The 13,334-nt window shown below is 38.9% G+C and overlaps 2 protein-coding genes across 11 annotated transcripts in view; one reads left to right on the top strand and one right to left on the bottom strand.

Annotated features, from left to right (window-relative positions):
* AKAP9 (A-kinase anchoring protein 9) overlaps window positions 1-9,244 on the top strand; it is a 151,834-nt gene extending 142,590 nt beyond the window's left edge. For all 8 annotated transcript variants that reach the window (XM_027071866.2, XM_053218467.1, XM_027071869.2 and 5 more), the window contains 4 exons: window positions 1,622-1,707; window positions 2,856-2,985; window positions 4,392-4,531; window positions 8,700-9,244. In XM_027071866.2, the coding sequence (XP_026927667.2) occupies window positions 1,622-1,707; window positions 2,856-2,985; window positions 4,392-4,531; window positions 8,700-8,734 (391 nt within the window). In that variant the 3' untranslated portion in view covers window positions 8,735-9,244. The remainder of the gene's footprint in view (window positions 1-1,621; window positions 1,708-2,855; window positions 2,986-4,391; window positions 4,532-8,699) is intronic.
* A 1,102-nt stretch (window positions 9,245-10,346) lies between these two features.
* The window catches only part of LOC106969977 (lanosterol 14-alpha demethylase), a 43,925-nt gene continuing 40,937 nt past the window's right edge, over window positions 10,347-13,334 (bottom strand). For all 3 annotated transcript variants that reach the window (XM_053218470.1, XM_027071872.2, XM_027071870.2), the window contains one exon: window positions 10,347-11,261. In XM_053218470.1, the coding sequence (XP_053074445.1) occupies window positions 11,083-11,261 (179 nt within the window). In that variant the 3' untranslated portion in view covers window positions 10,347-11,082. The remainder of the gene's footprint in view (window positions 11,262-13,334) is intronic.

The following is a 13,334-nucleotide window of genomic DNA, read 5'->3' as shown; positions in this document are numbered from 1 at the left end:
CAGACGTGTAAATAAAAGGGACCATAAGATGGAAAATATGTTTTTGAAAACTTACTTAGGCTACCTGCATTCATTGTCTTCCTTGCTAAAATAATGCCCTCTTGGGTCTTAGCTACACAGAGCCCTGGCCTAACTCTGCATTCAAACCCAAGATTAGCCTTTAGGGCATTGGACTGTGCTAGTGCTTTTGTCATGCCTTTTCTAGGAGTTCTAAGCCGGCAACACTGGCACTCATTCTGTTTGTCGTTGAAATGGTGCCAGGACTCAAACTCCCTTGAGGACCTGGCTTCCTGCAGTCCTGTCACCCAGGTGCGATATACCCCGACACCTCGGTTTTTCCATGCTTCCTCTCCCTTTTATATACGTAGTAACCAGGCAGTCTCAAAAGCACTTCAGTTTTTAAAGTTCTTCCTGTCAGGTCACATCTGATATGTCTTCAAAGGGTTTTGTCCTTTTTCCTTTACCTTTCTTTGAAAAATGTGACAGAATTTTTTTAACTGAAAGCTGTCTGAGATCACCTGGTCCAGAATACCATCTCACAGGCAAGGAAACTGAGGCACAGCAAGTTTGCAAAGCCAGTAGTGATAGAGCTAGGATAATCAGCCAGGGCTCCTAGTTCTTATCCATGTTGGCTCTGCAAAAGGAACTCACGTTTTATCTTGTTAATGGTCTGAGGCCCTCCTTGCCTGTTCTTCTCCACATTGTTGTCAGGTGATTCCAGTTTCTCCTTCCTCCTCTTTCATTCCTTTCATCATCTTGTACACCTTGTACAGGCTTACGTGCTAGGAGATGCACTGATAAAGAAAAAATTTATAATCCTTGTCTGAATCCCTTAAGGCAGCTTACTTCCTAGGGAGGAAGACGAGTGTGCTCATAACTTGGAAGACACTAAATGACAGGTCACGAGAGTTTAGGTATTAATTTTACTGGAACGTTTGGGAAGGCTCTATGAAAGCCAGTTGCCATTGAAGGACGTCATCCTAACTCCTTTTTCTTGTCCTCTTACATGTTCATTGTATTTTCACCCTCCTAAAACTGGGCTTCAAAACTGATTGGAATTAAGAAATCAAAATTGGTGTTCCAGAAAGTCCCTTGGGCCAGGGGTGGGGCAGGCAGCAGCTTGCTACCACTGGTTGGCAGCAGTGCCACCACCACCACCCCTTCCTTTTAATGCCTCGTTGTTTTTCATCCCTGATCACATGGCCTCACTGCTTCTCCAGCTTTCCCAGCTCAGTTGCCCTGCTAGTGTTAAGATCTTTTATTTTCTTTCCATCTCATTTGCTTTGTAGTCTCTCTAGTCTTTTCTCCTTTCATTATTTCTTGCCCTTTGTCCATCTACTTTTCTCTTTTCTACTTTTGCTTGTCGTCTCTTTGAGTCCTTTATACCTCTATAAAGTCAGAACAGAAGAGACCTCTGATGCCTCTTGGAAAGCCTGTTCTAGTTAATTTTGCCCCAGACTAGGGGACATTTGCATGATTTTAGATTAGGCAGTCATGTGATTGTGTTGAAATTTTTCTGTGTTCACATTCAAATGTATGACTTGAATTTTGTGGGAAATGTATATTTATACTCTTTCTGTTATAGATGTGCTGTGAAACTTTTTCTTGGCATCTTTTTTAGAATGAAATTTTTGGTTCGACGTTGGCAACGAGTCACAAGTTCTGGTTCCATCAATATTAACAGGGATGGCTTTGGACTGAATCCAGGTGAAGTCAGAATAGGATTTCTTTTCTTATGTTTAGGATTCGTTTAAAATTACTGTACATGTAATATCTTCCAAAAAATGTGTTCTGGAACTTGCGTTGTCCAAAGACCCCTTATAAGCAACAGAGCTGGGGACCTTGCTGATTTTTAAAGAGTTAACAAGAGCTCATTTTTATGGAACACTAGCCCTGCTTTTTCCCAATCCTGTATATTTTGCCAATCCTGTGAGGTAAGTACAGTTACTGTTATTCTCACTTTACACAAGAAAAACTGAGGCATATAAAGCATTTATTGTTGGCCCCAGAGCCAGCGCTGAACATTGGCAGTCTGGCTAGAGCCCACTCTCCAAGATTAATGCAACTCTTACGGTTGCATTAAGGCTCTGATTCAAGAAAGGATTGCTGTTATTCAGCCATATAGAAGTTACAGTTTGAAATTTTCACAGTACTCAGGTTTTGAGTTGACAAATAGGTTGTATGTAATGGTAACAGTTAAAATTCCTTCTCTCTCGACCTAAAAGTGGAAACAAACATTAGGGCTTCAACATTTTAGGCATAAGGATGAGCTTAGAAACTGGGGAGGACACAGAGTTTCAGACACAGAGCGTAACTGTATTCATACAGGTACATATTGGTATTAAACCACCTTTACACATTCTGCCAGTAGCTGAGCAGCAGAGAAAAATATTTGGTACCCTAAGCAAAGTGGTCTGAAATACGCATCCTTGTACATAAACAGCTGAAATTTGCACTATAATGAGCTTTCTGTTGTAAGTTAGCAAATCTTGATTTCACGCTTTTTCTAATAAATCAGTAGAATGGTGTGATAGTATTTTTTATCCACATCATCTTTTTCTCTAAACCACTCACACTCAGATAGAAGTCTTTTAAAAAGAAAATACTCCAGTTAAAAATAGTTTATTTTCTTTGACATATAGTTCCAGATTATCAGAAATACTTGAAGGAAAATAAAGCAATAGTTCGTTCTACTGTTTTTTCTCTTCTTTGGGAAGAATAACTAAAAATGACTATAAATAGGTAATGTATAGTACGGTATAGTAGTCTTTTGAACCCTTACCTATTTTGTAGAAATTTTCCAAGGGCTTGATTCCCCCCCCCCTTAAAGTATGTAACATTTTGGATTACTTTAGGCGCTGAAAAGACTGACCCATTTTATCAGTCTCCTGGGGGGCTGGAGCTATACGGAGAACCGAGACACATGGCATATCGCTCAAGATCAGAGCTGGACTATCCTAGGTCTCCTTTACATTTTCAAAATAGGTAAGTGTGTGACAAAGCTGCCGAGATTCGTTACATATACTAACACTTAACAGAGAAAGGAGGACACTGTTAGGGCTTTGACTCCTTTGCTTTGAAATAGCTGGTGTGTCTCAGTTGTATATGATTTACATAAGCTAAGGTCCAGAATCAAAAACATTTTTTTAATAAAACTTATTGTCAGATTGGCTTACATACAACATCCAGTGCTCATCCCAACAAGTGCCCTCCTCAATACCCATCACCCACAAAAAGAGTTTTTGGTTTTTTTGTTTTGGTTTTTTTGTGTTTTTTTTTTACATTTATTTATTTGTGAGAGAGAGAGACGGCATGAGCAGGGGAGGGGCAGAGAGAGAGGGAGAGACAGAATCAAAAGCAGGGTCCAGGCTCCAAGCTGTCAGCACAGAACCCAGTGTGGGGCTCGAACCCACGAACCGTGAGATCGTGACCTGAGTCGAAGTCGGACGCTTAACCGACTGAGCCACCCAGGCGCCCCCAGTTTTTGAATTTATGCCTGGTTTCCAAGGGTATTGGAAACTGAACTAATCAAGTGTTTTTTAGTATATGCTGTGGTTAGACATTGGGAAAAGTATTAACTAAATCGACAGTCTCTGCAAATCGTGAAAAAACTCTAAAGTCTCCACAACATACATTTGTACATACACAGCGCTCATTGAGGGCTTCTGCAACAGGCATTCTAATGGACACTTTCATGATGACTTAGTAGCTGCTTTAAGTTTATTGAAATTTTTTCGCCTTGTACATCACAAACTCAGAACCTTAGGGGATATAGATTAGGCCTAGCTTAGTGTCCCCAAGTACTTCTTGTGATTCATTGACTGAAAGGACTACTGAGCATAATGCTGAGCTGGCACAACCTATCAGCCAACTGAGTGAAGAAAAGAATGATTTAAGAAACATGGTTATAAAGATGGAAGAACACATCAGATGGGATCAGCAGATGAGAGCTAACAGAACATGTCTGTTTTTAGCCTGGCTACATATTGGAAATATTGTAGAGTTACAATTTCTGCTCCCTAGTTTCAATTTTTAACTCTAATAATGTACAGATATTAAGTATCTGATTCTTAGTCTCTTTGCCAGATCCTGGGCTGTATACTTTCAGAATCTCTAATCCATATTTAGCCTTGCACATGAAAAAACTGAAGTCTGTAGTCAAACCAAGAACTGCTCTCCAAAGCCAGATATTTTGCCACCTATAGACCAATAGCAGACATGTAAAGAAACGTTCAAATGTGAATTCTGACTGTTCTCACCAGTTATCAGTTATTATGTTCATAACTCAAGTTGAAGATCTAGCTTTTGAGGGCAGGATGGTGGCAGGTTGTTAAGTTACTTGCATTATTTGTGGATAATTTGGATTCATGTTCCTATTTTTAATCTCCTAGGTACCCGGGCCCTCCAGCTGATTTAAATCCTGGTTCCTTAGCATGTTCCCAGCTTCAGAATTACGACCCTGACAGAGCTTTGACAGATTATATCACTCGGCTAGAGGCACTGCAAAGACGACTTGGAACTGTACAGTCAGGTACTCTCACCCTAACTGTGTAATACTGGCAGCCCCATCGTGCTGGACAGACCCAGAGCTCCCCTTTCTCTTTTTGAAACTCCTTGACCTTCTTCATCAGGATAATTGAATCCCAGAGCTTAGTTCATGAGGTACCAGGTTAGACTTAGGAATTCAACTCCAGAAATGATTTACCACCCTAGTTTCACTCCCACAAAAAGATACCCTACTCAGATTGATTAGATGAAATGTACAACAGGCACCAAGGTACAAAGGCCTGGGAGGTTTACAGTGTCTGCTGGAGAAGGTGTTCCTAATTACAGTGAACTCCTAAACAACCCAAGGCTGAACTGCACAGCTCCATTTATGTACCATGCTGTAAATGTATTTTTCTTCCATATGATTCTTATGATTTTCTTAACATTTTCTTTCCTCTAGATTATTTTATTGTAAGACTACAACATATAAAAATATCTGGTAATTGCCTCTGTCACCTGTAAGGCTTTCTCAGTCAGTAGTAAGCTATTAGTAGTTAAGTTTGGAGGAGTCAAAAGTTACACATGGATTTTCAACTGTGCAAAGGGTCAGTACCCCTAGCCCCCACATTGTTCAAGGGTCACCTATATGAGGTGAGGCATGCAAATTAGGGGTGGGGAAATGAGAGAAGGAAGCATGTATCTTAAGCATTTAATGCAGCTGTTGTCCCTACTAGGACCCAGTGCTTTTATTCATGATCCATGAAACCTGTTCCATTCAAAAGACTTTATAAAAATGACCATTTTTTTTTTCTCTGCTTAAAAACACAAAAATTCATACTTAATAGAAATTGATTCCCTCTTCATTATGGGAAAGTCTATTTTCCCTGTCTCCCTTCAATTCACTCCTGATTCAAGTGTTTGAATCATTTTAATGTGCTTTAAATTAATTTTAAATCAGCTTTTACATTTTGTTTTTATTTCTCTTAAAGACCCTTTTTTTCCTACTGTTCCCCCAAACTAGATAGGGTAGTAGTTTGTCTCCTCATACAAAAGATCACTTAACCCAAGCAACTTGTAGTCCTAGGAAGCTGTTAGAATCATAGCCGGACTTTGTTTGGTAGGGTTTGCTGTGGTTTGTATCTTTCACAAGACTCAGATTTTGAAGACCAAAAGATTTTTCAAGAGGCAGGAGGTGTAGAATATAATATAGAACGTTCAACCTGCAGGGCACTTTAAAGAGAATCTTAGCATTAGTCTTACCTTGCTACAGAGCAACAGTGACTTTTAAATATATGTTCAAAATCTCTTTTAAAAATCAGTTCAAGTATGGATGAGACTTTTTTAGAAAAATAAAAAGCAGTTTTTTAAATGGCAGGTAATAGTAATCTTCTGCCCTTCATGAACTGGTAACAATCCAATTTGAAATCACTACAGGCATACCTCGTTTTATTGTGCTTTGCTTTATTGCAATTTACAGATAAGCTTTTTTTTTTTTTTTTTTTTTTTTACAAATGAAGTTTTGTGGCAGCCCTGGGTTGAGCAAGTCTGGTGGTGCCATTCGTTCCAACACCATTTGCTCACTTTCATGTCTCGCATTTTGGTAATTGTTACAGTGTTTCATACTTTTTCTTTAGATTATGATCAGTGACTTTTGATGTTACTATTGTGATTGTCCTGGAAGCACCATAAACAGTGCCATATAAGACAGCAAATTTAATCGATAAATGGATGTGTTCTGAGTCCTCCACGGACCAGCCATTCCTCTGTCTTTTTTCCTGTCCTGGAGCCTCTTTCTTCCCGGAGACACAGCAATATTGAAATTAGGCCAGTCAATAACCCTGCAGTGGTGTTTTAGTAGTCATGTGAAAGGAAAAGTCACACATCTCACTTAAAATCAAAGGCTAGAAATGATTAAGCTTAGTGAGGGAGACATGTCGAAAGGCAAGATAGGCCAAAAGGTAGGCCTCTTGCACCAAAGAGCCCAGCTGTAAATGCAGAAGATAAGTTCTTCAAGGAAGAGCTCATCTGTATGCCGGTTCCTCAAGGAAATTAAAAGTGCTTGCACCAGTGAACACGTGAATAAGAAAGCAAAACAGCCTTACTGCTGATAAGGAAAAGTTTTAGTGGTCTGGGTAGAATATCATACCAACCACAACATTTCCTTAGGCCAAAACCTAATCCAGAGCAAGGCCTTAATTCTCGATTCTTTGAAGGCTGAGTGAGATGAGGAAGCTGCAGAAGAAAGTTTGAAGCTAGCAGAAGTTGGTTGACAAGTTTTAAGGAAAGAAGTCTCCACAGCATAAAAGTGCAAGGTAAAGCAACAAGTGCTAACATAGAAGCTCCAAGAGATCTAGCTAAGATAATTCATGAAGGTGGCTACACTAAACAGATGTTTAATGTAGACAAAACAGCCGTCTTTTGGAAGAAGATGCCATCTAGGGCTTTCACAGCTGGAGAGGAAGAGTCAGTGTCTAGCTTCAAAGAGGATGGGCTGACTTTCTTGTTAGGAGCTGATGCAGCAAGTGAAGCCAATGCTCATTTACCATTTCAAAATTCCTTAGGCCCTCAAGAATTATGCTAAATCTGCTCTGCCTGTGTTACATCAGGATAGAACACTCTGCATCTCTTGACAATATTTTAAGCTGTGTTGAGATCTGCTCAGGAAAAGATTCCTTTCAAAATACTGCTGCTCATTGACCATGCCACCTGCTCACCCACAAGCTCTGATGTACAACAGGATTAATGTTTACATGCCTGCTAACACAGCATCCGTTCTGCAGCCCATGGATGAAGGAGTAATTTTGATTTTCGAGTCTTATTACTTAAGAAATATAATTTGTAAGGTTCTAGCTCCCATAGATAGTGATTCCCCTGACAGATCTGGGCAAAGTAAATCAAAACCCTTAAAAAAAGGATTCATCATTCTAGATGTAAGAACATCTGTGATTCATGGGAAGAGGTCAAAATATCCACATGAACAGGAGTTTGGAGGAGGTTGATTTCGACCCTCTTCCATGACTCTGAGGGGTTCAAGACTTACAGTGTAGGAAGTAACTGCAGATGTGGTAGAAACTGCCAGGGAACTAGAGTTAGAAGTGGAGTCTAAGGATGTGACTGAATTCCTGCAATGTCATGATAAAACTTGAGTGAATGAGGGTTCCTTCTTATGGATGGGCAAAAAAAAGGGGTCTCTTGAGATGGAATCTTGTTTCTAGTGAAGATGCTGTGAAGACTGCTGAAATGACAACAAAGGATTTAGAATATTACATAAAACTTAGCTGATAAAGCAGCAGGGTTTGAGAGGATTGACTCCACTTTTTTCTTAATTAAAAAAAAATTTTTTTTTAATATTTATTTTTGAGAGAGACACAGAGAGAGACAAAGTGTGAGCAGGGGAGGGGCAGAGAGGGAGACACAGAATTCAAAGCAGGCTCCAGGCTCTGAGGAGCCCGACATGGGGCTCAAACTCCCAAAATGTGAGTTTGTGACCTGAGCCAAAGTCAGCCGCTCAACTGACTGAGCCACCCAGGGGCCCTTCTTAATTTTTTAAATGTTTATTTTTGAGAGGGACAGAGTGCAAGTGGGAGAGGGGCAGAGAGAGAGGGAGACACAATTCAAAGCAGGATCCAGGCTCTGAGCTGTCAGCACAGAGTCTGATGCGGCATTCAAACTCACAGACTGTGAGATCATGACCTGAGCTGAAGTCGGACACTTAACCAACTGAGCCACCCAGGTGCCCTGACTCCAGTTTTGAAAGAAGTTCTACACTGAGTAAAATGCTGTCAAACAGCATGACATGCTACAGAGAAATTGTTCATGAAAGGAAGAGCCAATCCAAATTTCATTTTTGTTTTATCTGAAGTAATTGCCACAGCCACCAGCCACCCTGATCAGTCAGCAGCCTTCAGCATCAAGGCAAGACCCTCTACCAGCAAGGATTACAACTCCCTGAAAACACAGATGATGTTTAACATTTTTTAGTAATATTTTAGACCTAATGCTATTGCTCACTTAATAGACTACTGTATAGTATAAACTTTTATTTGCCCAGGGAAACAAAAAAACTTGATTCTCTGTATTGCAATATTCACTTTATTACAGCGGTCTGAAACCAGACTTGCATCATCTCCAGAGAATGCCTGTACTAATTGGTCAGGTATAGATTGCAATTTAATTTGAAATAACTTACATATCTTGTTTTTCTCTCATAGGTTCAACCCAGTTTCATGCTGGCATGAGAAGATAATCCTTTGAAACATAAATCAAAGTGATTTTAAACAAATTCCCTTTTGTAAATCACTCGTTCTTTTGTGCTTTTGTATTGTGGATATTCAGCGGGACCAACATGAACACAGCTTATGATTGTATACAAATCCCTTGCCAGCACATGAAAACAAACTGGAGTTTGTATATATTACCATTGTGTATGTATTCATGCACAATAATCATTAAATTACATGTATATTTGTGGAATGCTAATTTAAATGATTAAATTATAAACCTTGTGTATTTATCGAATGGGTGAAAAGATTAAACTTTTGCGCATTATGATACTGCTGAATGTGTAGCTTGAGGTGTCCTGCACTTTTCTTATAAGGCTACTGAAGTTACATGTTTCTGCCCTAATATATTTGCTACTGGTGATGAAGACAGATAATATCACTTGTAGAGACCTATTTTTGTATAATGGTAGAAGTTTTGAATTTTATGGGGTATTTTGTCAAGTACTGAAATAAAAATGACTTCACCATTTTAACCACACTGTTTTTTTGGAACGTCCTTAATCCTTGAGCCATAGTTTTTGGTGTATGTCTTAGACCACTCAGGCTGCTGTGACCAAATACCATGGACTAGATAACTTATAAACAAATTTATTTCTTGCAGTTCTGGAGGTTGGGAAGTCAGAAGTCAAGGTGCCAGCCGATTTGGTATCAGGTAACATAGACTGCCATCTCCCTGCTCTGTCCTCACATGGCAGAAGGGACAAGGGAGCTCTCTGAGGTCTATTTTGTAAGGACACTAATCCCATTCATGAGACTTCTGCCCCCATGATCCTATCACCTTCCCAAATGCCCCACTTCCAAATACCATCACATTGAGGATTGGGTTTCAACAAGAATCTGGGCTGGAGTGGGGGGAAACGAACATTCAGTCTTTGGCAGATTATTTCATTATCTCAAATATGTATACTTTGAGATTCAGAAAGCTGTCCTAATCTTAGATAGTATTGGTATTTTTCTCTCCCTCTTGAGGAAGAGTTTCTCTTGCACGTTTCTATCAACTTCACATCTGAAGTATTTTTTTAAAGCTATATTGATATTTTCATTATTAGCCTATCAATGTAGTATATCCTAGTATAGTTTGTTGCTTAAATTCATAAAGGAAATAGTTTGAAATTAGTACAAAGATGGAATTTTTTTCCCATCCCAAGTTCCTAGTTTCCTGAATTCTCACTGAAACACCACTTTACAATTAGTGAATAGACTACATTTTTTCTCAGAGACCATTTCAAGAAATGAAAAACTCCTTCAGAAATAGTTTAACATGAGTGGGGAGGAAAATATTTTGGCCTTATCTAGTGAAAACAGACTATGTGGTTAAATTACAGGTATATAGTCAAGCCCCCAGTTATAATTCGAGTTGATTCTTGAACACAGGCTTCAACACAATGTGACCAATGATACTACCCCCAAAGACCCTACTTTATATTACCTTTATCTTAGAGCCAGAGTTCCAGATCTCCAAGTTTGTATTTAAAAAAAAAAAAAAACCTATGTTAAGTTTTAATAAACAGAGTAACAGAAACATCCCTAATTCTAGAGAGGAGGAAGAAAACCACCTAGAGCCAAAGAGAAAAGTATCCTTTAAGGACTTTATTTTGGGCTTTCACACACACATGACTATGTGGAACCAGATACAAATTTATCTGTAGTATTTAAATAATTAGATCAAGATACATGTGCAGTCTTTAGTATTATTAAGTCACTGTTAAGTCTCAGTTTCCTGGAGACAATACTTCCAGTTAAAATTTCAAAGGACATTCAACTACAGCATAGCTCCATCTTTGCTGGGTATCATCATACCAAAACAACTGATGGGATTCTCTTTTATCCAAGGCTTTAAATGTGAGTTTCTTCCCTACCCACTCATCTTCACTCACACACACAAACATTACCGAGTAAATAAATAACCTAAGGTTTCTAAGAATCTCCCTAGGCATTTATACTTATAGATCATGATTTGAATACCCTGAACTTATTTGCCAAGAGCTATTTTTGTTGTTAAATTTAATATCTAGAAACTATGTTTAGAGTCTGTCAATTACCAAGATCCCCCTAATTCCTTATTAATGAACTTGATTCTCTTAAATAAAGCATCTACAGTATATACCCATCATAAAACTATTAGGAAATACCTCAAATGCCATTAGATTTGATGTAACCATTCAGTTAAGAAAATATAAAAACCATAAGTTAAGCTTTTTAAAATTACACTCAAAGAATATACCACGAGTTGTTTCGTAAACTTCATTCACTTCAAATGCTTTTTGCAGTTTACAGTGATGTTCCACATATTAGTTCCTTGCAGCCTTTTTCATTTTGATCTTCGTTTGTATCGGATAACTGGGTTTTCAGGGGTGTGAATCATGGTTGTATAATTCACAGTGGGAAAATATCCATCAATGAGATCAAATTCATATAAACGAAGCATAGTGGACCAAATTGTCTTGATTTGAACATAAGCAAAATTCTCCCCAATACAACGATGACGCCCTATTAAAAAAAAGAAAGTCTTCGTAAGAATCAGTTGAAATTCTTTTCACCTGGAGTGATTAAAAAAAAAAAAATCCCAGATTTTCAACATTTGTTTTTAGGGGAAACAACACGTGGATAATTATATAAGGACTCTTCCAATTAGTTTTTGAAATGTCACATCTATCCAAGTTTATATGTAAGGACTGAAATCTAGAATATTCTTAGCTTCTGTCCCAAGAGAGCCCTAGTTAAAAGTCAATATGAACCCTTCAAAACTTTCAATGCCAGGGCACTTTGCTGGCTCAGTTGGTAAAGCAAGTGACTCTTAAGTTTGAGCCCCACAGTGGATATACAGCTTACTTAAAATGAAATCTTTAAAAAAAAAAAAAACCCTCAAATCTTTCAAAATAAGAAAAAGGGATTTAATAATCCCCAAATAGCAACACCTATCAAGATCAAAATGTAAAATGTCAATACATGTAAAAACTGTTGATTCTAAAATGCATATGGACACAAATAATTTGAAGGGATACATGCATCCCAATGTTTACAGCAGCAAATTATGGAAACAGTTCAAGTATCCATCAACTTTATCAATGGATAAAGATGTGGTGTATGTGTGTACATACACACACACACACACAATGGAATATCAGCTGTAAAAAATGAAATCTTCCTGTTTGCAATGGCATGGATAGAAGTTAGTATTATGCTAAGTAAAATAAGTCAGAGAGAGACAAATACCATATGATTTCACATGTGGGATGTAAGAAAACAAGCAAACAGGAAAAGAGGACAAACCAAGCAACAGACACTTGGGGCACCTGGGTGGCTCAGTCAGTTAAGCATTCAACTTTGGGTCATGATCACGCAGTTTTGAGTTTGCACCCAGCACTGAGCTGTCTACAGTCAGCACGGATCCTCTGTCCCTACACCCCCCACCCCCGGCCCCCTCTTCTGCTTGTGCGCGCTCTCAAAAATAAATAAGCATTTAAAGAAACAGACTCTTAACTGTAGAGAACAAACATGGTTACCAGAGGGGAGGTGGGTGGGTGGATGGGGGAAATCGATGATGGGGATTAAGGAGGGCACTTGTGATGAGCATCAAGTGATGTATGGAATTGCTGAATCTCTATTATACACCTGAAACTAATATTATACTGTATGTTAACTAACTAGATTCAAATAAAAACTTTTACAAAAATGCATATGGAAATGCAAAGGAGGACCTAGGATACCAAAGCAGTCTTTGGGAAAAAAAAGAAAACCAAGTTAGAAGACTTAAAACTTCAAACCTGATTTCAATACTAAAGGTGCAACAACTGTGATGTTGATCTGTAATAAATAGGTATTTGTTCTTCCTCCCATTCTTGCCAGAGAGTTCCTCAAACATCTTGGAATTTAAGTGAAAAGAGCAATAAAAGAAGAGGACGTTTTATTCAAAACAGGCCCATTTCAACCACACTTGAGTTTGTTAATGAGGAGACTTTTGGAAATCCCCTCAGAGTGGGGCCCAGCTGCCAGGGAAACCAACCTAGTGATTAGAAAGTTAGAACTTTTAGCCCCACCCTCTGACCTCTAGGATGGAGAGGGACTGAAAGTTGCATTAATCACCAATGACTGATGATTTAATCAATCATGTCTACATAATGAAGCCTTCACAAAATCCCTATCGTATGGAAGGATGGATAGGTAGTGTTCCGAAAGCTTTCCAGGTTGGTGACCATGTGGAGATGCCAGGAGTGTGGTGTGCCCAGAGGACATGGTAGTTCTGGGCCCCTTCCCCCATACCTTGTCTTAAGCATCTCTTCAATTAGCTGTTCCTGAGTTGCATCCTCCCTTTGTAAGAAACTGTTAATCCAGTAAGTAAACTTTTCTGAGTTCTGTGAGCCATTTTAAGAAACTGGAACTCCAAGGTGGGGATCCAGAAAACCTCTGGTTTACAGCCGACTACTCAGAAAAACAGGCAGCAACCTGGACTTTCAGTTGGTATGGGACTAAGCCCTTAACCATTGGGGTCTGTGGTAACCCCAGGTGGATAGTGTCAGAACCGAGCTAAATTGTCAAACACCCAGTGGGTGTCCACAGAGA

Source organism: Acinonyx jubatus, chromosome A2, assembly GCF_027475565.1.
Source record: "Acinonyx jubatus isolate Ajub_Pintada_27869175 chromosome A2, VMU_Ajub_asm_v1.0, whole genome shotgun sequence".
NCBI classification, from domain to species: Eukaryota; Metazoa; Chordata; class Mammalia; order Carnivora; family Felidae; genus Acinonyx; species Acinonyx jubatus.
This window is presented reverse-complemented; position numbering and strand designations above follow the sequence as displayed.